This window comes from Pagrus pagrus (assembly GCF_965226575.1).
Source record: "Pagrus pagrus genome assembly, chromosome: 17".
Classification (NCBI taxonomy): Eukaryota; Metazoa; Chordata; class Actinopteri; order Spariformes; family Sparidae; genus Pagrus; species Pagrus pagrus.
Genome location: NC_140201.1, coordinates 25289883 through 25315790, shown reverse-complemented (window position 1 = coordinate 25315790; position 25908 = coordinate 25289883). Strand labels below are relative to the sequence as shown.

The 25908-nt window shown below is 40.6% G+C and overlaps 2 protein-coding genes across 5 annotated transcripts in view; one reads left to right on the top strand and one right to left on the bottom strand.

Moving 5' to 3' along the window:
- Positions 1–706, top strand: part of top2b (DNA topoisomerase II beta) — a 33084-nt gene extending 32378 nt beyond the window's left edge. For both annotated transcript variants that reach the window (XM_084379427.1, XM_084379426.1), the window contains exon 36: positions 220–706. In XM_084379427.1, coding sequence (XP_084235553.1) covers positions 220–384 — 165 coding nt within the window. In that variant the 3' untranslated portion in view covers positions 385–706. The remainder of the gene's footprint in view (positions 1–219) is intronic.
- A 2449-nt stretch (positions 707–3155) lies between these two features.
- LOC311273189 (retinoic acid receptor beta-like) overlaps positions 3156–25908 on the bottom strand; it is a 229179-nt gene continuing 206426 nt past the window's right edge. For all 3 annotated transcript variants that reach the window (XM_084380121.1, XM_084380120.1, XM_084380122.1), the window contains 3 exons: positions 18379–18583; positions 13265–13423; positions 3156–10947 (listed from right to left, as the gene is read on the bottom strand). In XM_084380121.1, coding sequence (XP_084236247.1) covers positions 10523–10947; positions 13265–13423; positions 18379–18583 — 789 coding nt within the window. In that variant the 3' untranslated portion in view covers positions 3156–10522. The remainder of the gene's footprint in view (positions 10948–13264; positions 13424–18378; positions 18584–25908) is intronic.

Below are 25908 nucleotides of genomic sequence, written 5' to 3'. Positions count from 1 at the left end.
CAATACTTTTTTGAAACTCGGTTCTTCACACACATTTCGGTCAATATAGCGGTTCAGACTAGCTCTTTGATGCTCAAACTTAATTTTGCTGATAATAAAAAAAATTATATTCAATGCAGAGCCTGAGGATTCCTAGACAACAACTTGTGTTTTGCAGTTTCAGTGCAGTAAAAACATGAATGGTAGCAATAATAACGTGTTCGCTGTCGTCCTTTGCAGAAACCTCAGAAACCTCCATCAGACGATGAGGATGACGACAGCAACAGCCGGAATACAGTGAACGCTCAGTCCCGTGACAGACCGGGCCGGGCCAAGAAGGAGGTGAAGTACTTTGACGAGTCAGACAACGAAGAAGACGACGACGATGATGACATGTTTGATTAAAACCACTTGACCACACTCCAACACACCCCGCTTGTATGAAAGTTTCCTCCTCCTTCTGTGTTCCCACAGACTTTTGTACATTTCTTGTTTCATTTTCTTTTCCATTATGGTGATGTTCAATGATTTTTAATGTGTAGGTGTTTTACACTTTTTATTATACATATACAGGTTTCTTTTTTTATGCTCATTGAAATGTTCTGTATTTGTCCGAAGCGGCTTTTAGAAGTTTAGAACGCTGTGCTTTAGCACATTTTAATTGTTAAAATACTATGTAACTTTTTGAACATGAAGTTGAAAGTAAACAATGAAATGACCAACTGTTGCTGGCCTCATTCTGTCATGACTGAATAATGTTACACAGGAGATTTCAGGTAAATTTATTTTCATGCTAGTACTTTAACACATGCTGTTACACACAGTGAGGTTATGAAGTTAAAGGCACCATGAAATGGAATAATTAGTTTCTTATTGTGATGTATTTTCTGTATGTCAGTGAGAGGTAAGTCTCAGTGTAAACCAATGGAAAGAGTAGGTTTAAGTTATGTTACAGTTTAAAACGGGTCTAATCAACCAGATATGGACAAATGCTGCTGTATGGTCAGTGGATCAGTTTTAAATATTGAAGGGAAGAATCCTGCAAACGGGCTCCTACTATGATTCACGACCAACACACTTCCAACACGTCATCAAGGTGAACTCATTTACTGGGCTTTATAGTGAAACAACACTCCGCCTTACCAGCATGCCCCGACTGCTTGCAGCCCTTTATGGCATGGCTTGGCGTTACTAGCCTCTCCACCCAAAATGTTTTAATGAAGAGGCCCCTGATTAATTTGTATTTTGTCCTGTACAACCACACACAGAATGATCCACATGTAAATCCACATGAACAAAAACAAAGTAGCAATAAACCTTCTAAAGATTGTGAAGTGGAGCAGCTGGAAAGTATGGGAGTAATGAGTACAGGTTTCAGAATATTCCCAAGATCTACTTTTCAAATGTTTATAAAGAAGGGAATTCAGCAACATGTTTACTAGGCTTCCATGCCTTTATGGTGGTTAGTACAAGAACAACTCAAAAGTTTGCTTTTAACTGAAAACAAAGTAAATACGGGCCTTCATTTTGTTGTTATGTTAAAGCCAGAGTATTAACATTTTTGGACCCTTCTTGTTGTTGGTTAGCTTTTATTTAGAGCAACATATCTTGATAATTACTGGACGGGGCTCCATCTCTCAAAGCAGGATAGGTGGATTAGGCAGCTTATTTCTGGGTTTCACAAATATAGTTTAGTTACAGTGGTAACTAATGCTGCAGGGCAAAACCTGCAAGGTTTAGTTTAGTTTTATGAATCAATTAATGTGACATAAAATCACCTCCTCAGCTGAGAGGAGCAACAAGTGGAGCTAAGAGGATCCATCGATGGACTAAACAGATCAGTCAAGACAACTGAGCACAAATGACACCAGACCATTACAGATTTCACTTTGTATGAGAATCTACTATAATAATTGCAAACATATAAATGTTTACAGTAGAATAAGTGATATAAAACAAGGTCTTTATAGCAGATAATGTTGGTAATAGTATATATATATATATATATATATATATATATATATATATATATATATGTTCTACTGGCTGGAGGTAATCAGCCTTTTAATGTACAAAGGAGTACAAATCCTGTGTACAGCAACTCTTTAGTTTTCCCCCCCTTGTCTGTGTTTTCCCTCCAGTTTGATAGTCTGTCCCTCCCTGATGTGTTTCACCTGTGTCTAATTATCCCTGTCAGCCCTTGTGTATATAGTCTGTGCTCCCTGCTGTCTGTCAGTTTGTCTGTTCAGCCTCCCCATGTCCATTCCTGTGGCTCCCTGTGGTATGTTTTCAGGTTTTTGTTCCTGTTTGCTCACGTCATTACTGTTTTGTACTTTGCTTTTGATTTGTACTTTGCTTTTTGATCTTTGTGTTTTGGTATTTTTGCATTTTTTGGATTATATGGTTTTGGAGTTTGGCTTTCTTATTAAAAGCTTGCTCTTTGTTCAGCACTCGTCTGCCTGCGTCTTGCGTTTTGGTCCCATTCTGTGCATCCTGACAATACAGTAGTTCATAAAATACAGCTTTTAGTACTTTTGTTACATTATACATTTTTATTAATTTTAACTTTACAGTTTTTAGTCTGAATCTGTTGATATTCCATGAGTTAATGGAGACAGTTGGTAACCAGCCTAGTGAGACCAGTTATTAGACCTTTTCACTGATGTCATTATATGGGGAAATATTTCCACCTTTAAAGGATAAGGTAGGAGTACATTCATACAATCAATCAAGTAACAATTTACCCTGGAATTCTTAAACACATCAGATGTTGTTAGAACTTTAAATTTGGTTCCAGCTAATTGGTCAAAATATGGACGATGTACCCACACTTTAAAGCTAAAATAATTGATTACTTGGCCAATTAAGGGCAGCAGAACATGTTTTTTAAAAAAGCAATTGATAAATTATAAGTTATGTTGAACGTGTTAGGAAAAAGACAGAAACAGAGCAGCAATATTAGCATTTATTCTGAGTCGGAGGTTGGCCTCCTGACGGTACCTCTAGCACACCTTGGTGCACTTCAGTTTGTATAGAGACCAAATGAGCTGGTATTAATTACTACGATGAACACGACACTGTCACTCTCTAATACGGTTGTTGCCTGGGTTAAGATGTTATGATGCAATAGATGCACACACAACTTTTTTTAAAATAAATATATTTTATTACTTTGCCAGGACAGTTCATGGTAAAGTTAAACAGTATATGAACATAAAAAGCATAGGTTAATGTACAAACAAAGACAATATTTAAAATGGAGAGCTCAAACAGATTGGAGCTCAAGCCTCAGAGCAGCTTCTGAGGTTGACTTAGCCCTACGGGCCGGCAGCAGGGGCTGATGGGATAAATCCGCATCTAGACCTACCCCTTCCAACCTCATGCCCAGTAAGACTTGACCATCATGTCTCGTATTAACACGACTATACAACACTGCATATGATAGGTGGTAGGGTTCTCTGATACTGATGGAAAGAAGGCGACTGTGGACAGTTTGTGACGTCTACCAAGAAGACCTTAAGGACAGACAACAACAGAGCTACTGTTAATGATTGATATTGAGGTTCACAGTCATGTTTTCTGGATCCTAGCTAAGGTGTTTTCTCCAGGGTTAGACCGATATATGGGGCTGATATTGAGTTTTTATACCTTTTAGTGCTATGGTTTTGTGTTTGTTTAAATTAGTTGAATAGCCAGTAACTCCTAACAATGCCAGTTTATGCAACTTTGAGTTTTACATGAAAGTAAAAAGTACTGTTTTATTACTGTAGATTACTGGTTGTCTGGCGGAAAGAATGTATGAACACAACATTGACATATTATCAGCTTGTAAAGTTGTTTCAGCAAACGTGTCATTTGATGCAGGTTAATATAGTGGTATACAGTAATACAGTAGGTTTATCAGAGCGTTTACACTATATAGCAGCTGTTCAGTGCTGTTGGAAACTAGTTTGATGAGAATGTTCAGTTGAATTGTGGGCACTAATATCAAAACGTAGCACTAAAAGAGGCTAAAATGCCCTGCTGAGCTGGGTGATCATTCTCTGAGGGTTTGTGATAACTTTCACATTTTGCATAGCAATTTAATCCATTGTTCATATAAAATATTTTCAAGCTTGTGTAGGGTTGTTGTTGCAGTCTAGCTAATAGACAAGCCAGGTCGAGGGGCGTGGTCTACACTTTAAGCACCCAGCACCCCAGGCTGATATAAAAATGTTTTATAGTATCTGAAGATCAATTCTTCATTGGACTGATCGGACTGATAACATCATCTGCGGCTAATTAAATCAGTTTTCATAACCCCATATCGGTCAAACCCTAGTTCATTATTTGACCTCTCAACCAAATAGCTGTCAATTGATTGTATTTGATTGATTGATGACAGCAGATTGGCTTCCTGTCTTAGGAGGGGGGAAGCAGCTCTGTTGTTTGACATTGAACAGGAACAGAACATATCGACGATATCAGGTGCTGAGATGACTTGACTGTCCATTCCTCCTGTTCTCGGGCTTCTCTTTCTCATTGTCCCAGATGATGTATGTCTTTATGCTGTTTGGAGTAAGACCTGGACGCCCAGATCGGCACCCCAAGTTCCAGTTCCTCTTCCTTGTTTTCCCCACTTGAATGTGAGCTGATGTTACTAAGGACAAATAAATGAGCGTCTTTTCCACAGAGCTGCCAATTGGAATGCAAAGCACACACCATTTATATAACATCTCTGCAGTGAGCTAGATAGTAGAGTATTACAGTTACGTCGGTACAACATTCAACAGAAACGAACAAGAGTAATTCAGCATCATGAAGTTGTGTCCTAAAAGAACAGATAATAGTCCCTGCTGCAGTCAGCCGCCTGAGGGTTGGCCTGGCGCTTTAGGGGTGGATGTGGACATTCTTCGGCTGTGAAGGTTTTCCAGCTTTAAAGAAAAAAAAATAAAGAAAAACACCAAGATGCCTCCCTTCATCTCTCACCAGGAGAGCAAGACAGAGAGAATCAAGGGCGAGCTTTTCCTATGTTACAGAGATAGAAGTAAGTATTCCTTAACACTGCATATCATTCTGACAGACTCCATGACATTATTCACATTCAAACACGTCAAAAAGAAAAACTGAAACAGCTCTGGTTTCCCTTATGATATGTATTTCTGAGCAGGGATGGAAAGCAGATGGGTTTTATTGTGTGCAGCTGAGACCCAGAACCCTTCACTGCCCTAAAGGGTTGTCTTACTTTCCTACTTCGGATCAATTGTGAGAAGCTGTTGCTGCCAGTCACTGCGACAGTGTCGGACACAATTTATATATCTCCAAACATGTTTAGGTGTTTAGGACAACATGTATGGGAGGGTATTTGTGCAAATAAACAGGTGATAAATTGATTGAATTTGGTTTTTAATCAGGTTTTGAATTCACATTTGTCTTCAAAGAACTGTCAGTAAACCTAATAAACTTAGTCATTTATATGTATCTGCTGCTGTCGATGACAAAAAGAAACTGTCAAGCTCATGACAGTAGCTACCTATCTGTTAGCTGTTCAGTGCGTCTTCCTATTCTTCTTTTTGTTTTATGGTGGGTGGAAACCAGCGTTAAGATGCATTACTGCCACCTGTTATGACAGAGCAATAACTGAAAGAAACAGGAGTGATTTCAGGGGCGCTGGATTATTAACACAATTATATATTATGTGTATTATTATTATTATTAATAACATGATATCAATATTTCCTTTGTAACGGTTATCATCAATTCTGGTATATCTGGTTTAACTCTAACTGAGATGATGTACATTTTTGAATTATCATTTTGCAGTGTCACACAACAGTAATTCTTTCATTTATCCAATGTGACACATTGTATTGTGTGATTGTTAACAGACGTTTGTGTACATGCTACAGATTCTACTTTTTTCTTTTCATTGTTTTAGACTGTGTGATTTGGCCAAAAGCTCCAGAACGAGCGACTAAATTGACCTCGAGTTGACATAAATTCTGTGCTTGATTTCTTTTAAGCTGAACTTTGGCTTCCTCCTTTTGGTTGTGGAGGTTTTGCTTTAATGTTGTTTCAATACTACAGCTGTGTCTCAGACATGTTTAAGTGCTTCAGTTAGTTTGTCCTCTGTGTTGCAAGTGAACAAGCGTGAATGGAGCCGTTGTTCAACCAGCAGGGACAGCAGGGTAGTGAGGGGTCTGGGTCCTGAAACAGGATAAAAGAGAGTTTATTTCTTATTGTTCAGTATCATGTGTGAACTCAGCTGTAGAGAATAACAGCTTTCTAGGATGATCTTTTAATTTCAGCGGGACCACCTCATCTGATGTGAGACACACCGCCTACTTCCCCACCAATGAGATTAAGGGCTCAGTTGGATCTACTGCCCAAACAGAGGCTTTACTTGACTGCACTTCTCAGGGGGTTGGGAGGTCATCTGGAATCTCCTTTTGCATCATTTAATGTAGCTTACACTGTCAAGTCTGAAGAGCAAGGCGAGTGTTTGGAGAGGATTTGTGGTTCCCACCCCACCGTGTGCTTTCTACATAAGCGTACAATCGTCCTGACCCACATGGTCCGGTCTTCATTGTGTATTAAGGATTGCATTGTCCCTGTATTTCACCGGTTTAAACAAGACACTTCTGAAAAGGGAAAGAAAAGCAGGTTGAGGAGCTCTGTCCATAAGGCCATTACAGAGCCATGTGCGTTTGTAGAGCCCAGTTGGTAGTTCATGCTGTTAGCGGTAGATACACACTCATTAGGATGACATTCAGGTCATTTTCCAGAAGTCAAAGCTGCCACAGGCTGTGATCAAACTGAAAGCTCAAAAACAAAAAATAGCACCACTAGTTCACATAGAAAGCTAGAATTTAAAGGGCACAAGTGCTACATGTGAACCAAAGCAGCAACAAAAGGGCTACAGAAAAACTACGGTTTGTTACAAATTGGTCTTTCTCTGTTGTTTTGGTCATGATTTCCAAATATCTTCTATCATTGTCACCTAAGAAATAACTGAGAATTCTGAGAACATGGTGACATTGTCAAAAATAGGTCCAACAGGGAAAAGCACAGTTGGTCAGATGATCAGACAGGCTGTAAAAAAGCTCACAGTTTAGCCAGATTAGCAACCACTTTGTTTAAACACAAAACTGTCAGCAGGGTTCATTTTAAGAGTCGTCACATGAGGAGAAATTTAACAAACTTTGAGAAACGGCAAATTCTAAATCATTGGTGCCAATCCAAACACAATCCATTAAGTTGTTTCTTTCCTGTCTGAAGTACATCTTAATTACTGTTTCAACTGATTTCACCTTTGAGACTAAATTTAAAAAAGAATATAACATATTGACGGTAAACATGTAAATTCTACAAATCCAGTGAACAGTAGGTCTAACTAATATAGGCTACTTCTTTGGAGAAAGAAGAATGTGGAGAAAGCCACCAGGTTCCCTTACAAATACGCTCAATTTTGAGAATCGTTGCTTTGGGAGAAACTGTATGAACTGCTGTGTTGCTGTGTTCAACACATTCTTAATTATTGTGCCTACTTTTTAATTGGGCACACGTTATACATGAAGATATTTCTTTATATGTGTAATAAACATACCCGTTTCTTTCAATGATGTAGATGTATATTTGCATATAGAGCGGGGGAGTGAGATTAGATCTCAAGTGGTCACAAGACATTGAGACGCATTTAAGGTCAGGTGTGAACTAACGTGAATTCACTCGACGGATGGTAAAACCAAACTCAGTTAGGGTTAGTTAATTCAGAGACCCCCAGAGGCTCACATGAGAACTCGAACCCTGACAGTCAATGCACCCGTCAATTACTGCACAAGAAAAACTATGAGTGGACACAACTAGCCTGCATTAAGTATGGTAGGTCCAAGTTGAAATTGGTCTGTTTGGGTAATAATTTTACTGCTTTTGTTTTCTGTTCAAAATGAATTTGGCTAACCTATCTGAGCTCTTAGCGGTTACTTTGGAGAGTACAACATCATTACAGGTTAAGCCTATAGCTGACAGGCAAAGTTAAGTAAAAATAAAATGGCAGTTTTCCTTTAAAGTCAAAACTTAAAGGATGACTCCAGTTTATTACATTTCCATCGGTAATAACAAAAAAGTCAGACAGGTTAGCCAACCTAATTTGAACAATAACACAAAGGTGAAATGAAATTCTAACCAAAACTGACAATAGTAGACATTCGTCACCTGCCAACTTTCTGATTTTACATTCACCTACAGTAACACACCTACTGTAGCTGTGACTGTGGACAGTTTTGCAATGTTTCCCATCACTTTTTTTATTTTAAAAAAGCCGAACTGCTTGTTTTTAACCTGTTTGAACATCTGACTGCTTGTTTCTTTCCCCATCAGGCTTCATTGAAGTGTTTCCAGATCTTAGCAGTAACTGTGGTAAGAACAATCTTGACATTACTCATAGAAATAATGACCAAAACTACAAAAAAGAGAGAAGACCGAAGTTGTAATAAAAGTGTATTGAGGTCCAAATGAGGCTATGTAACTTTTAAAAGCAGAATAAAGAGCGAAACTCATAAGCAATAAAACACATGCTTGCTAAGTTTATTGTACTCAGGGGTTTTGCTCATAAAGCCTTACTTGTACTGGTATGACCAGAAGATAATGGAGGCTTATGCTAGGTAACATAAGCTAATGTTAGATTATTATGTGTGACTAAAATTTCTGAGTCATGACTTTCTTCTATTTTTGCTTCATGTTATTGGATTTTTGGTAGAACATTGTCATGGCCAAAATAATTCACAATAGCTATATTTCTGCAATATCTCCATGCACCAGGGGTGTGCGTTAAGGTGCATTACTGCCACCTACTATGACAAAGTGAGAATTATTCAAGAGTTGCTGGGTTATTCACATGACATTTCCATGTGTATTATTAACATGATATCAATATTTTATTTTTTAAATATCACAGGCAGCACCCCTGTATTTGCTACTATTACACTGTTTTTCAGCGTTTATCATTATACCTTGCTTGTGTCTCGGGCTGCTTTTCAGCAAGTTATATAGAGTCACATTACACCAGGCACAGCGGGATGCTGGCTGTGCTCGCTAACAGAAGGCAACATGCCAGCCTGGAGAGACAGAATGTGGATGCATGATGTCGGCTTCAAGGATTTATTTTCATCTCAGTTTTATTTTTGTTGTGCCAACATTTGTATTCCCTTGTATTCTATAATAAATTTGTTTGCCTGGCAATGAAGCCAACTTGTACTTAACCCACTGAACAAAGAAATCCTGTTGGTAGAAATTAGACTATAGCCAGTAGACTAATGGTGAGGCCACCTTCATCTTCGTCATAGAGCCAGCAGACACGTAGTCGTCTGAAAATAAGTGTGACACCTTCAGGATTTTTAAGGTGGAACAAATTGTGGCACAACATTTGCTTGTTAAACCTATAAACTGACCCGATGATGATAATAAAGTGCGACGTTGTTAGGCTGAACAGGAAAATGGACCAAAAAAAGCGACCTATGGGATCCCAGCCTGCTGCAGAGAGATCTCTGGCATCTATCAGCAACCTAATTTCCCCGATTTGTTTTGACAGTGAGGTAAACTGATTTACTGAGGAGATCCAGCCACCAAATGAGTTGATTTCATAGACTGGCTTATTTCTAAATCTAATCTCGTACGTTGGGTCTCGGCGGTTCATGTCGAGACGGAGTTAACAGAAGCGGTCAGTCTGATGAGTGTGTATCAAAGGCTTCTGCTGTTGTGCTTCCCTCCCTTTGAGGAAACTGTTGAACAGACTCGGCTGTCGATATGGAGAGAAGCTTTGCATTCTGGCGGTGTGGATGTACACTCATTCATGTAGAGACATGAACCAAGAAGTGTTATAAAAGACAAAAACAGTTTTAAATATAGGAACAAATATAAAATATTAGACTTCCATAATGTCTATATGCAATAACATTCTAGATAACTTTTTAAAGGACTTACAGTTAGTCCTGCTTTAAACCTTGATGTATCGCCTCAAAGATAATATTTAAGACAATGAAAAAAGCACCACAAAATTCATCATAGAAACAGAGATCTAACCATAGAATGGTATGTACAATGTACGTATGCCAACAATATGAGAGATGAAGGGATGAGGAGAGAGAAAAAGAAAGAGAGAGAGAGAGAGAGAGAGAGAGAAGAGTAAAACCACTTATCAAACTCCCGTCATGCAGATAAGAATTTACACAGGAGACCTGAGGAGTATCATCTCTGGTTGTTTGCGAGGGCCACGCCCTTTCTGTCACAATCCCTGTCTCAGAGACACCACGCCAAATAAGAGCTCGATTCAGAATTATACACAAAGCACTGATCCTTTGAGGCCTCCGTGTTGACCTTTTCTTTTTAAGGAGGAAATTTCAGGGCAGCGGGGAAGAAAAATAGGACGTGTATATAAAGATAACGTAATACCAAGCAAAGGAGTTGGGGTAGAGGGGTTGTAGGGGGGTAAGCGCCTTGCCCGCCTGTTCCTTTTTTGTGCAAAGGAATGTCAGAGAGTTTTTGCAGCGGCGCCTGCAGGTGCTTCCTAGGGCTCATCGCTGGGCACCGCAGCCGTAGCCCCCTCGGTCTCCACGGACACCGGCGACTCAGCAGCAGTGGCGTCCTCGTCGGGGCTGCCCTTACTGCTGGGACTTGCCCCTGCCTCAGCTGAAGTGCTGCTGCTGCTGCTGCTGTTGCTGTTTCCACTGCTGTTGCTGCTGCTGTTCCCACTGCTGTTGCTGCTACTACTGCTGCTGTTGCCGCTTTTGCCGCTGCTGTTGCCGCTTTTGCCGCTGCTTTTGCCGCTGCTTTTGCTGCTGCCGCTGCTGCTGCCGCCACCGCTGCTGCTGCTGCTGCTGCTGCTATTGCTGCTCTGGCCGTCTTGGCCCTCTGAGTTCTCCAGCATCTCCTGGATGAGCGGCGGCATGGAACCTGGGATCTCCATCTTCAGAGAGATGACCCGCTCTGCTCCTGCAGGGCAAGGCAAATAATAAGGTTAAAAATTTGAACGTTAAAGTTCTTCCTTGACGCTGAAAATGGATTTAAAAGCTTAATTGTAAGTCAAGTTTAGGTTAGGTAAAGTTACAATCCCCCCCATATACAAGCACATCATACACTTTTTCACATGATAATAATTGAGCCATCTCCATGACAAGTTCAAAAACTTCATCCAGGGGTGAAAACTGTGAAATGTGGTCGATAGATCCAAAAAATATCAACTGACATCCATTTTTTTTTTCCGTTAGCAGATTTCTAAGGCAAAATAAGGCAGATTTATTTGCTGGTTTTACACACTACTGAGTCATTGCAACAAGATTTCTCTGGTAATCTGCTATCTTGTGTAAAATAATAATAAAAGACCTTTCAGCTTCAGGAACCTCTGTTTTAATTTTATGATAGATGACAGAATTAATTTATATAGTGCACTTTAAAAGAAATGTAAAGCTGCTTTTGGGGACACTGAAAAAAAGCAGAAAAAATAAGACCAAAGAGTAAAACCTGGAATAAATCATATTTTTAAAGACAAGAAGACAATAAAAGCATCAGAGCATGTTCTTACTGAGCATCAGTACGAACATAAGCTGGTAACGCAACCAGATAAACCTCTCTCGTTACTTAGTTTAAAAGATGGGATTCAAAGAAATATACAAAGGGGATATGAGAAGTTTACGGACATCTACAGTAACTTCTTCAAGCAAGCCATTCTGAAGTCAAGGGACCCCGGTATGCCGAGGGGCAAGAGGAGATCTCAAAGTACACTCAGGCTCATACGGGGTTAAAGGCTCAGAACTATGAGCCAGTCCAGAGTGTGCATTAAAAGTTCAAATGAGTGGGGTTTAACAGGCAGCAAGTTTGGAGAAGTCCAAATCGAGGTAATGTGCTCTGTATACGATCTAGATGAGGTGTTTCTGATCACCTCGTGAATGTAAGTCCAATATTTAGCTCTGTTTTAGTCTCCACCAATATATTTAAGAAAAATATCTGGCTGTTTAGCTGCTAGATGTTCCACTTTCTTCACCAGCTAGTTCCGAACCTTCATTTTGATGTTTGGTATGTACTGTATTTAGTTGATCAGAGTTTCTTGCTCAAGATGGCCGTCTCTAACTGAAAACAAGGTTGAGAGCTGCGTTCACAACCAGAGCAAAGATGGAAAAGAAGCTAAAAAGCCACGTTTATCTGAGGAGAACTGCTATTATTATTATTATTATATAGTTCTCTATTATATTGATAAGTTGTGAAGTTGAGACATTTTCCTACTGACTTCAATACAATCATTTTTTTGTTTCAAAACTCAGCCATGATGTTTGCTGCGTAGAGACCGACAGGTAATATGGAAGAGTCATGCTTCTTGAGTCACACTTTCGGCAGGACGTGGCTGTCGTCTAAACCTCAGTGTGCATCAGATTCTCTTTAGTCCAGCTGACTCACAGTTGGAATACTTGTTTGAATCATCAGTACAAAAGATAAATAACTGACTCGTTCTTAGATAAGAAGTGAAAGGTACAAGACAAGAAAACTTCGAAGGTGCATTTTTTTTAAGAAACATCCACTTCTGAAGCAACAAACTTAACCATGAGCACTGCTCAGGAGTACGCTTTTACACATGATAGCACCATCTGCATCTTAGATCGATTTACTTTGAGCTTCTGAATATATAGCCAACAGCTAATGTTTTGAGTTGTCTGCTGCTTTCATTAGTGCCTTCTGACTGGCTTCCCCTCAATAGCAATAGTGGTCAAGGCTTTAGTGTTTCGAGCCATCTGCCTGCCAGACTGCGAGGCAAACTGCGATTTCTTAAACCATTACATAAACCAATCCCATGGTTAAATCATCGGAGAGACTTTTCTATGTAAGGTAACACTGAGGACTTTGTTTAAAAAAAAACTTAAAGTGAGAAATGGGAGCTCAGAGTGGGGAGAAATACTTGTGGAGCAGCTGCTCTTCATAACTCTGTACTGGTGGCTGCGACAGCAACTGTTTGTAACTTCTGAAACAGACGATTTGACAATTATACGCACATTAAGGAAGTATGGAAATAGGTGGCTTTTGAACTTCTCATCCTCATTTGTACAAATCATTATGTCAAGATCACAATGACACAGCAGACTTTTCCCCTGCAGTCCAGTGTTACTGCTGAGAACAGGTTTATATGTTTGCTGTATTTTTAGGATCTAGTCTGTCTGACTCATACTGAGACCAGAGTGCAGCAGAACACATCTTCCCCTATACTGTTGTCATTTTTGACTGCAATCACATCATGTGACCTCTGAGCTGGTATCCTTCGTACCTTTAGCGCTGATGCTGCGCAGGTCTGTGATCTTCATCAGGGTTTTGGGGAACATGTGTGGTTTGCTGGGCCGACGCTTCCTCACGTAGATCTTCAGAGCCTCCAGGAGCGGCTCCTGGAGCTGGTCCACCTTGGAGGGCTCCTCCAGGTCCTGACGGTCTGACACACACACACACGCATGCACACACACACACACACACACACACACACACGCAAATCAAGTCAGATTTGAGGCTCAACAGCGACAAATCCATGTCTTGGCTTTATCTGATTGAGACAAGCTTTAGGCTAATACATGTATCACAGCATGAGACCTGGTTTGATTAAGAACGAAGAGTTTATCTCATTATGTCAACTAATTTGCTGCTGAGCAGATACTGCAGAGATGGTTACAATTAGATAACCCAAGCAGAAAACCAATTTGAATCCTTTTTTGAGTAGGAGCTGTGATAACTGGGGTTTTAAAGTCTCAAACAGCAGACGGGGTATTTAAAGCTGCGCTTCAATTCAGAGAGCACTACTCTGCACACAGTGATGACTGGGATGACTCAGTGGTCAAATGCAGCAGCACCTCTACTCTGTGAATACAGAAGCAGGCTCAAATCCCCCATAAAATAAGGTTTTGGACCTTCTGGTAGGCAGCTGACGCCAGAGTCCTTGTACATGTTTATGGCTGTTATCTGACTTTAATACATCATATCAGCCTCCAGTAATGTGGAGACTTTGATTTTGTTTTCAGTACATTATAATTTTGAGTCTAGTAGATCATACAACATTAGCTAACTGTTGCAAGTGTAGCATTTTAAACGTTTGTATTATTCCAACACGGGAGGCGATATGTAAAATGACAACTTCAAGCAGTCCTCACAATAACATAGCAGTAGTCCTACAGCCCAGTGGAGTCCTTGGTACAACTACTTTCATCTATGGCTGGTACACAGGGAAAACTATTTTGGTTTGAGTGTTGAGGATGAGCTTAGGAGCCTGACAGCCTGCAGAAAGAAGCTGCTCTGTAGTCTGGTGGCATGGCAGCAGACACCTGGGACAGGTGAGCAGACTGTGGCTGGGTGGGTGTTGTCTTTTAGGATACTTTTGGGTCTGTACAGACATCTCACCTCACTGTTACTGATTACTTGCCAGTGTTGGTTCCATATGAAATGAAGGATTATTAATCACATTGCAGGTGTGTTTCCTTCCTGTTTAGTCGTTCAGTCGTAGCTAAACTGAAAAACCTGTCAACTTGTTTACAGCCTGTCTGATTGTCTGAAGATTTTCCAGTAGATGGCCGATTATCCGATCTGATATCAGTCTTCATTCTCAACAAGGGACCACAGAGATTTTTTTTTTTTTTACTGAAAACAGACTGTGGAAGTAACTGCTTCACTTCTGTTGGTGTGAACAAAATTCAGAATGACTTTCAGTGAGATATATTGTGTTTATTGACACATTGAAACTGACTGATTAATCAGTCAAATTATAAACTGTAAATCACTTAATCGGCAAACATGCCAAACAAATTCTAAGACATGATGATGTGCTGTGACAAAACAGGACAAATGGTGATGTCAATATGAGATCTGGAAAATCGTAATGGGAATTGTTCACTATTTTCTGACACACAGACTCAGGATTATGTTATTAAAAAAAATCCATGATTAAAGGCATGATGAAAATTGTTGTTGGTTGCAACCCTACTTTAAACTAAGTAGACCGTGGTAAATATTAAATGAGGTATGAAGGGTTCTCTCAGTTTTCAAAGTGATAATCATTCGAGTTTGATTGACACACACTACCCCATCAGGCCATTGGGTGGCAGTGTGTGCACTGACATGAGCAGCAACTGGACCTTCTGTAAAGGTGTGTGATTACAGATGCAATCAAAGGGGTCTCGCGATGTCCATGGATTATGCAAGAGCCTGTAATATTTGCCAAGGCTCTGGGGACTGAGTATATAAATATATATTGTTGAATGAAAAGCGATGGAGCCTTGGCACCGACAAGAATGGCGGTGGAGGGGAGAGAGCAGAATGATGATGAGAAGTAAAGGTGTGTAACTTTTGGTGGATGTACAGTAAAACCTCATGTGTGGGAAGAGGATAGAAACTTGTGTGTTAATGTGTGTGTATCTGACATGAAAGAGTTAGTCATGCCTCGGGTATGTTGGTGGAAAAACAATCCACTCAGTTAACTGACGCTGCCATGACATAGCTGTACGTCACCCCATCTCCTCTCCTCTCCTCCCCCCAGCCCACCCCCCCATATGTTTGGCAGTCAGGATAGTGCTGCCTCACTGATAGCAACCTGTGGTTGACCTGGTTTTAGACTCCTGTGGAGGCTGGCTTACTTTCATCCCAAACTGGGCTGCAGCTCCACTGAATATTTGACCAGAGGAATCAATACGGGCTGACTATGTTGAATGCAGTCAAGCATGGTTTGAATGTGGAGTGAATCGGTTTATTCATTCCACTTGATGTACTCAGAGACGACACTATCAACGCTGTTTATATCTTTAAATCAGAATGTTATGCTAAATAGATGATGTAATCAGGCAGCAAAAAGCCTTTAGTTTGACAAATCCGTCTTACAGAATGCAGGAGTGTTATGACATTTTGCAGACAGACACGGATGTTTCCAGGCTGCTGAGGCTGCAGATATTCTGATACTTTACAAAACTGTTTCCCAAGTGGTCACAGGCTGAGTCTGAGGGATAAGATATAGAGAAAGAAAGATGTCTAAAATCAAAAGGAATGTTATTTTTTAAATGAGACATACTGTCTACTGTTAAAGTCCAAATGAAATTAAAATACAACATTTCTGCAGGTGCAACATACAGATTTGATTTGTTATGTATATCAAAGATCATTTGGTGGCTCAACAGTGGTTGCAGACCAGCAGTGGTTGCAGACCAGCAGGGGTTGTAGACCAGCAGTGGCTGTAGACCAGCAGTGGTTGCAGACCAGCAGTGGTTGCAGACCAGCAGTTGTTGTAGACCAGCAGTGGTTGCAGACCAGCAGGGGTTGTAGACCAGCAGTGGCTGTAGACCAGCAGTGGTTGTAGACCAGCAGTGGTTGCAGACCAGCAGTTGTTGTAGACCAGCAGTGGTTGCAGACCAGCAGTGGCTGTAGACCAGCAGTGGTTGCAGACCAGCAGTGGTTGCAGACCAGCAGTGGCTGTAGACCAGCAGTGGTTGCAGACCAGCAGTTGTGGTAGACCAGCAGTGGTTGCAGACCAGCAGTGGTTGTAGACCAGCAGTGGTTGCAGACCAGCAGTGGCTGTAGACCAGCAGTGGTTGCAGACCAGCAGTGGTTGCAGACCAACAGTGGCTGTAGACCAGCAGTGGTTGCAGACCAACAGTGGCTGTAGACCAGCAGTGGCTGTAGACCAGCAGTGGCTGTAACATATTCACTGCTTGACGACTCTATCTTGTCCTGTATTATGAATTTTTACAATTAACAGAATAATTAATGTTGTTTAGTAGTTTGTTTAGTAAGGAAAATAGGTCTATAAATATCTCCTTGACATTCTGTGAGTTTATTTTGTGTTGTAGTGAAATCATCACTTGCATACATCTCCCAGTTGAAACCAAGGAACCTAAAACAGAAGGATTCATTGCATTAATCCTTCTGTCTTTCTTATTGTCTTGCTTATTGAGTCTTGCTTATTGTGACCAAATGTGGCAGATTCGACCAAATATTGCTTTTGAGACTGCAATTACACAGCAAACAGGAGCCTTTCCCAAATTAAATCAAGGGACAAACAATGTATCTATTAAAAAAATCAGTGGTTAACCTATGCTCTGAAGTATGTTTTCTCATTTTGTGGAAGTATTTCTTTGTCAGAAGTCATATATGGTTGCTATGTTGGGTTTTAGTTCATTTCTCCAGACATCTCTCATTGACTTCAACACAGCTGTCCCCACAGTCTGGCAACAAAGCAAGACTCAGTCACGTAATGACCCTTCCTTCGTTTTAGGTTCCTTGTTTTCAGCGGGGTGATGCTATTACAGGGCTATCAGACTACATGTATCACCTCTTGAGGTACAAAATGGTATCACAAGACAGGATGGGCTGGGGCTAGCTGGTTAGCACGCTAACTTCAGTAGACACACCTCAATTCACCGCAATTCAATACATAGACGTCTTTGACATAACAACAACACTGTTTTTCTTCTTCTCTTCACACTCTGTTGATAATATTAGCTCATTACCTTTGCGAAGGAAGTTATGTTTTCACCCACGTCAGTTTGTTTGTTTGTCGGTTGGTTGGTTGGTTGGTTTGTCAGCAGGACTACACAAAAACTACTGAACGAACAGATTTCCACTAAACTTGGATGGAGGATGAGTCTCAGCCCAGAATAGACCCCATTAACTTTTGGGGCAGCTTCTGATCAAGGTTTGGTGAAGGTATGCATTCTACTGAGTGCCATTCTAGTTTTTTGGATGTTTTAAACTAAAATTCTGACCATATCTTACATTGAAAAGCAAGTATATGTAATGTTTCCTGAACAGCAGTCACAGAGGCAACAGGTGGTAATTACGCGATAGTTGCACCCCAATGTTCCCTTGATTTCCAATGATTCCCTTGAATCAGCTGCTTTAAAGTGTGCATCAGTAGGTGGGCTGACAGAGCAAGTGGAATGGGACCACAAACAAGAAAAAATATGTTTCCTCTTGGTGAGGTTTAATCCTTATTTTACCTTTTGTGATAAAACCTTTGAAATGTTGATGTGAAACATAGAGTAACAGTAGTATGATGAGAGAAAAGTCATCTAACTCAATAAGTAATGACAGTTACAAAGCAAAATCTACCCAAAGTTAGCTAACAATAGCCTCCATGAACTACTGGTCATACTACACCTAGTCAGACTGTAACAGCACAAGCGGGAGTGTATCGAATTGAGAAAAGGTATGTTAAACTGTGTTCTGTCTTCTTTACATTACAGTCTTATACATTATGCAACATGTGATGATGGATGATGGTGTGCTCAGCAATTAGTGCTTTTATTCGTGCCCTTTACTTACTCTGTGAGTAACATTCTTATCTTCTCCTTCTTCCCTGGTTTCCCTCCCCCTCCCCCTCACTAAATACCCAGCGCACTGCCCCGGCTCACCCACCTCCAGAGATGAGACAGATGGCACTGAGGAGGCCTGTCTCTGTGTCGTCCATCTCGATGGGCAGCAGCTGGTTGGCAAAAGTGAACACCAAGTCAGTGAGTGGGCCGAAGCCAGCATTGTGCATCTGCGTCCGGTTCAGGGTCAGCCCGTCTGAAAAGGTCATTGTGTCCTGGTCAGGGGTGTACCTCGTACAGATGCGCAGAATCTGATTAGCAGGGGAGGAAGGCAAGGAGAGGGATTAGTCAGAAGGGATTTCATGGACAGGAAACTTCAATGGTCGATCTACATAGTTTAATTTAATAACCAAGCTAAAACTCTTTGACCTGCTGTAATCCAGAAAATAGAACAGAAGCACAATTTAATGGTACCACTCTTATAGGAAGTTTATAACCCTATGTGACTAGTTGTCACTAATAGCCTTATTGATAGATAATAAATCATGAACTAATGCTTTATACATCAGTTATAAACCTTTTAATAAGAGCAATGCTTAGGCTGCCTGGTTTTGAAAAATCCCTTTGACTAATTGGATCCTATGATCATTTACTTTCAGGAAAAGGACTGCACACCAACATCTATTTACTGACAATTTATTCATCATTTATGATTCTAACCTCACTTTCCTATACTAGTATCACCCAACCCGTAACACCCAACCTGATATCGCTGTGGTGGTGAGGTGTTGTTCCTGGAACATCACAATTAATGTTACCCTTGGACGATCATTGCAACTGACCATTCAAGTTTTTGTAATGTCATAACTTTGCTACTCAGGAAAAAGAACGGAAAATAGCTGCCTGTGAGAGGTCATGTTTTTAATGTTGTGAAAGAGTGTAATTGAACACAAAAATATTTTCCTAAACCCAACCAAGTTTTTTTGTTGCCTTAACCTAAACAAACTGCAACAGAGAACTGAAAAAAGGTGAAGTGAACAGTATAACAATATGTTCAAAATGGAATATGAACCTTCAGTCTCCTGTGCTAAACCCCTTCAACCACAACAGCTTGCTCCAGATGTGGACATTCCTGTTAGTTGCAATGACGGTCATGGAGCAACATGAATTATGATCTAGGAACAACACCAACATGGTCATTTTAGACAAACCGTTATCTTACCATGCTGATACTTTTTGTTTGATTTGTCCAGCTCTGTGAGATTTTGATTTCACCACCTGTCTGTGGTGCTTACAGCATTGAAGTTTTTAATCTAAAGCTGCATCAATCAATGCATTTGGATTAACTATGCATCAAATAACTGTGTCATGTGAAAGTAGCCACGTGTAGTGAATAATCTACTAGAGAACTATCATCAGCTCTGCACTTCCCCTCAGCTTTATGGGTCTTTTCAGCCCCTCTTAGCTATTTGTTTTGGTTTTCCACCAGGTTTATCTGCTCAACACCAAACAGCAGACAAAGTTAGCAACTTGAATTTGTGAACACGGTGGAACTTTAGCAGCAGTGTGTGCTGATAATATATTAGGTTATGTGTTTTCAGCTTGTTTTGCCAAAACAATCAGTGAATGCAGCTTTTGTGTGTCATTTGGGTGAACAAGGCCTTTAATTCAGATTAACTAAAATGCACAGAAAAAATGTACAGCTTTAACCACCTGATCTGCTTAAGAGATGTCTTTTTACTTTCAGAGCATTATTTATATATGATATATTAGCGTAACAGTACCCATGATGGATAGGTAGACTCCAGAATGAGACTCGATGTCAGTCGTCTGAACCAGGTCTAACAAGTTTCCCATAAAGAGCAGCAGATATAACAAGCGCAGCCACAACAATGACCTTCCACACACTCAAAGAGAATAACCTTTGGGTCTCCCTGCTGCACTGCAGGTGTGTAACTGTGTGTGTGTGCGTGTGTGTGTGTTTGTGTACACTTAATGAAGCAACTGATGGTGGATGTGAAGCCTACAGTAGCCTTTGAAGCTATTTGAGTGGGCTGGCTCTGACAGTGAGTGGCAGGCGTGTCTGCAACATGAAACAGAATAAAACATGGCTACTGGCGGTGACTCGCACCGGCTGGCCAGGCCTGCGTTTAGAGACACACATACACACCACACAAACACACACACACACACACACACACACAGGCGCGCACACACACACACAGTGTTTGATCTTTCCTCTAACGCTCCCTCACCCAGCCATTGTGCACAATATCTACGCCCTTCACCACAGAACTGTGCTGGTGAGCGGCTGTTGATGGCCGAGCGATGGCCAGAAAGTCATCACAGCCGGCCGTCAACTTCTCACCTCGGTGTCCCTGGGAGTTCACTTCACTGCCTTGTCACATTTGACAAGTATGACTTAGTCAATACAAATTCCACAAACCTTCCATTAATACAGCACTGCCACTTTACCTGAACCAGTTAACACAACTGCATGTACAGCAAACTAATCCTCATTTCCATCAGCGTGAATTTATCTATGTTGTGTCTGGAATTGATTTAGCTACTTTGCATTTAAACCTCACATAAATATGCATCTTCATACATAAATCATTGATTTGCATCCCCTCACCAAAATGCAGATCATCCTGTATCCTGTACCACCTTCTCTCTTATTTTGCATGTCCTATAAGGGCACAAATACCGGGAGTCTTTTCTATTTTTTAGAAATGCATCCTTTTATAATGGTTAATAAATAATTTACTCCTACTTTATACCAGAGATATACAATATATATTTGACCAAAAAATTACAAGCCCGTTAATGGGAAATGTATATATTGGCTGTCTGCCGATAATGAAATAATAGTCCATAAATACAGCCGATAATAAGAAGTTTCCAATGACTTTCAATGACAAAAGCATCTATACATACTGACACAGTTGATGGGGGTATGCACCACCTGCAAAGAAGAAGATGAGGACGACGGCAATTAAGAAGAAGAACAAGCGCAGAACACTGTTGTCGTGCTCGTGACATCAAACTGCTGCAGCTGGGAAGAGCGACACAGTGTAGACTAAAGAGCCAAACATGTTGCTGCTGTTGAGGATTTTTTTTTACAGTTTCAGAGGAGGACAACACAATCTGAATTTGCAGTACATGTTCCACAAGGGGTTCAGGGAGGAGAGAAAAGTCTTCGAGTTTTAACACAACAAAGCAGCAGGAAGCCAGTAAAGCTTTGGGTCGCCAGGTTATAGAAAATATCCTAAAACCTTTCTGTTATAACACGGTTATAAAAAACTAAAAGGCTGTTTAAACATAGTAATAAAGGCTTTTTAAACTTGAAATCATTAAATGCACAGTATGTAATTTCTTTTTTCTTTTCTTTTTTTCTTATTTAATTGTGCAGTAACAAACAAGGTGTTGCCATTCCTGGAGAAAGACAAAACAAACAAACAAAACAAACAAACACAATTATGAAGGTAAAGAACACAAACAAAGAACAAACAAACATCAGAAACTAAAACATCAGAAGGGTGAATTCAAATAAATAAAGACCAAACTTGGACTCACACTCACCTGTTAACCAACCACCCACCCCCCACCAGCCTTTATGTTATATTAGTTAATATAGTGACCAACTGAATAACACACAGACTCGAGTGGTCTGTGGATAATGTAAAGAGGTATTAATGTACAACATGGAAGAGGGTAAAATGGAGTTGAGGTTTTAGTTCACCTGCAAATTTAAAGTTTTCAAAAAGGGGACCCAGGTGTCAGGGAATTCTTTTTTTCGTTTTTTATTAAATGCTGTTTGTTGTTATAAGATGGATTTAATGAAAGAAAGAGACAGATACAGAGATAGAGACAGAGCCAGAGACAGAGATAGAGATAGAGATAGAGACAGAGACAGAGACAGAGATAGAGACAGAGATAGAGATAGAGATAGAGACAGAGATAGAGATAGAGACAGAGACAGAGACAGAGCTAGAGATAGAGACAGAGATAGAGACAGAGACAGAGACAGAGATAGAGACAGAGATAGAGCTAGAGACAGAGCTAGAGATAGAGATAGAGATAGAGACAGATAGAGCTAGAGACAGAGCTAGAGACAGAGATAGAGATAGAGACAGAGATAGAGATAGAGACAGAGATAAAGACAGAGATAGAGCTAGAGACAGAGACAGAGATAGAGATAGAGACAGAGATAGAGACAGAGACAGAGACAGAGATAGAGACAGAGATAGAGATAGAGACAGAGACAGAGACAGAGATAGAGACAGAGATAGAGATAGAGATAGAGACAGAGATAGAGATAGAGACAGAGACAGAGACAGAGCTAGAGATAGAGACAGAGATAGAGACAGAGACAGAGACAGAGATAGAGACAGAGATAGAGCTAGAGACAGAGCTAGAGATAGAGATAGAGATAGAGACAGATAGAGCTAGAGACAGAGCTAGAGACAGAGATAGAGATAGAGACAGAGATAGAGATAGAGACAGAGATAAAGACAGAGATAGAGCTAGAGACAGAGACAGAGATAGAGATAGAGACAGAGATAGAGACAGAGACAGAGACAGAGATAGAGACAGAGATAGAGATAGAGACAGAGACAGAGACAGAGACAGAGATAGAGACAGAGATAGAGACAGAGATAGAGATAGAGATAGAGACAGAGATAGAGATAGAGACAGAGACAGAGATAGAGACAGAGATAGAGCTGGTTCTCTGCAGAAATCTTACTGACAAGTTGCCAGCTGCTGCAAGCTCCATCAGCTAAACCTGTAGTCTGTTTGAACTAGTTAGCCATGTTGGGTTTCAAATCACCACTTGATTTGGTCTAACAGAACAAAAGAGACAGTGTTGGCAGCTCTTATTACCACTTGTGTACTACTTACAAATAAGGCACTATTTACAGTATAAAGTTTTTTTGGCTGCAGATAAAGGCTTCATATGGTTAATACATTATTTATTTAATGAGACATATTGCATGCCTAGTACCTCCAAAGGTGTTATGGATGGCTTAAAACTGAATTAGTAAATTAGTAGGCTATATATTAACCATTAATAAAGCCAAGTTACAACTTATAAACCTTCAATGGAGGGCACCTATAGGAAAGTGGTATCAAGACTTAAATGTTACTGAAAAACTTATGAAAGGTGCCCGATATAATCAAAATGAAAACTTTTTTTAATCAAGGTTTTTGCTCAGTGTCATATTTCATATTAAGAAATGTATGTAACTTTAAAACGTTCATAGTATCATATAGCACATACTGAAATTGAACAGTGGTGGAAAAAGTACCGAAATTCTGAACTCAAGTACGAGTACAATTTCATTACTGAAATCTTACTCAATGAAAAGTAAAGCTGTTGGTATATAAAAGTACAAAGTATTGTTCTCAAAGTCTACTCAGTGTATTATTTACCTCTAAACCTCTGATGTTTAAAGCTGCTTTAAGTGTTATTTTCTTAGATAGACTTCTGATATTACTAATAGGCTACTGCTGAAAGTTAAAGTCTAATTTGTAGTCCAGATGACATAACAAGCATCACTTTCTATTCCTTCCTCTGCCTCTGAGCAGAGAATGCTAAATCAAATCATGGCCCCCAAACCTGCGTTCCTCCCTGAAACCCACCAACAGCCAAGCTTGCATGGGAGAGACAGAAGAGGAAGAAAGACAGCCATTTGCCTTTTTCCATCTCATTACTGCAGCTACATTAGTACAGTACATCGGTCCACTTAACAACTCCTAAATAAAGTACAAACATTCAGCTGCTGCAGCGGGCCAACTCTGCATGCAGACATTTCCACATCTGTACTCCATAAAGAACACTCAGCAATGTTAACAGATGCGGAGCCAGTGACAGGACGATATCTAACAATAATAAACAGACAAGTGTTCCCATAAAAGATTAGAGACAGAAAAATGTTTGCATGTGTAATCTAATCTCTGCTACCGACAGCTACTCCACACAAAGAGATCAGTTTGACAGGCATGATCGATTAATTGGATCTTCCTGGCTCCCATTGGCCAGCTGAATAGGTCATCAAATAAGGTTTGAGGATTGGACTAATGGGAGCTGGGCTTGAGGTCAAACCTGCCAGTCCCCCAAGATCTGTGGCTATTGACTCACTGCACAGTCTAAACGAATTAACTGATTCTTACACTGAGGAACTACAGGGGAAATAGAAAATAAACATGAGAATATACAGTGAAATCGACAACTCCCTTTCTGGTAAAGACATGTGTTTATATAACTGTGTTATGTCTCTGCTGTGAACAGTCCTTGGAAGGTTTTTTAGCTTATTATGAAATATTTTAGAGAGTTTAGACTCTACTGAAGAGGCACCTAAACTATGTGTCCTGGTGTTGTGTTAAATGGAAACTGGTTCACAGTGTGATGACTATTGTACTGTGCACAAAAAGGAGACGAGGACTAGAACACTGAAGCATGCAAACCTAGGGCCAAATTGTTTTATTTTGATTTTTCTTTTAGCAGATGTTTAATGGGATTCCAAATTATTGTAACATTTTGGATTTGGGACATTTTCAAAGGTGTCTGCAAACCTAACACATACAGTACCAACTAGTTAGGTCCTGTTTGGATCATGGCCACATGGCTGTACTGTCAAAAAACCCAACCCACAGAACCCAACCACTACTGTCCTGTTGCCCTCACATCCATAACAATGAAGTGCCTGTAGAAGATGCTGCTGAACATTATTCTACTCAGCTGTCACCCCACAACTGGATCCCCTCCAATTTGCCTCTAAGGCTTGGGGGGACAGAGAGGACGCTGTGGTCTGCCTGCTTCACCTCCTCCTTCAGCACCTGGACTCCCCAGGTCACTCTGTCAGGATTCTCAGCTCTACTTCCAACACCATCAGAGGCATCTGATGATCCAGTGGATACACCAGCTCAACACCCCCTCCCATCTGATCCACCTCATTCACAATTTCTTCACTGACAGGCTGCAAGTGGTGCGGGTGGGTAAAACCACAGCACCTACACTCACCACTAACACCAGAGCATGACGCGGGTTGTGTGCTGAGCTCATTCCTGCACACACTCTACACCAATAACTGTACCAGCCCATCACCCATCAGCACATACCTCAAATACTCAGACGACACATCCTTGCCCTGCTCTCAGACAGCCACTCTGTCCTGGGCTACCACAACACCATTGCACACCATCTCCATCTCAATGTCATCAAGACAAAATAATTAATAATTGGTCCCCCCTCACCTCATCATCCCATTCTCATCAATAACCAAACAGTTGTAATAGTTGACAGTATAAATATCTCGGGGTGACCCTGGACAGCCGACTCAACTTTGACCAGCACACAGCGACATCCAAAAAAGAAGCCATCAGAGACTATCAATCATCTGAAAACTGAAAGGACTATATGTGGCCCCCCATCTCCTGCTGTTGTACCAGAGTATCATCCAGACTATATTCCTGCACTGTTCCACCTACTTCTTCAACATGCTATCTGTTAAAAACTGGGCCAAACTCACAAGCATAACCAACACAGCTGCCAGGATAATTGGTCTCCACACTCCCAACCACACAGAGTTGAACAATATGGCCATTACACGCATTGCAACTTCAGCTGAACAGG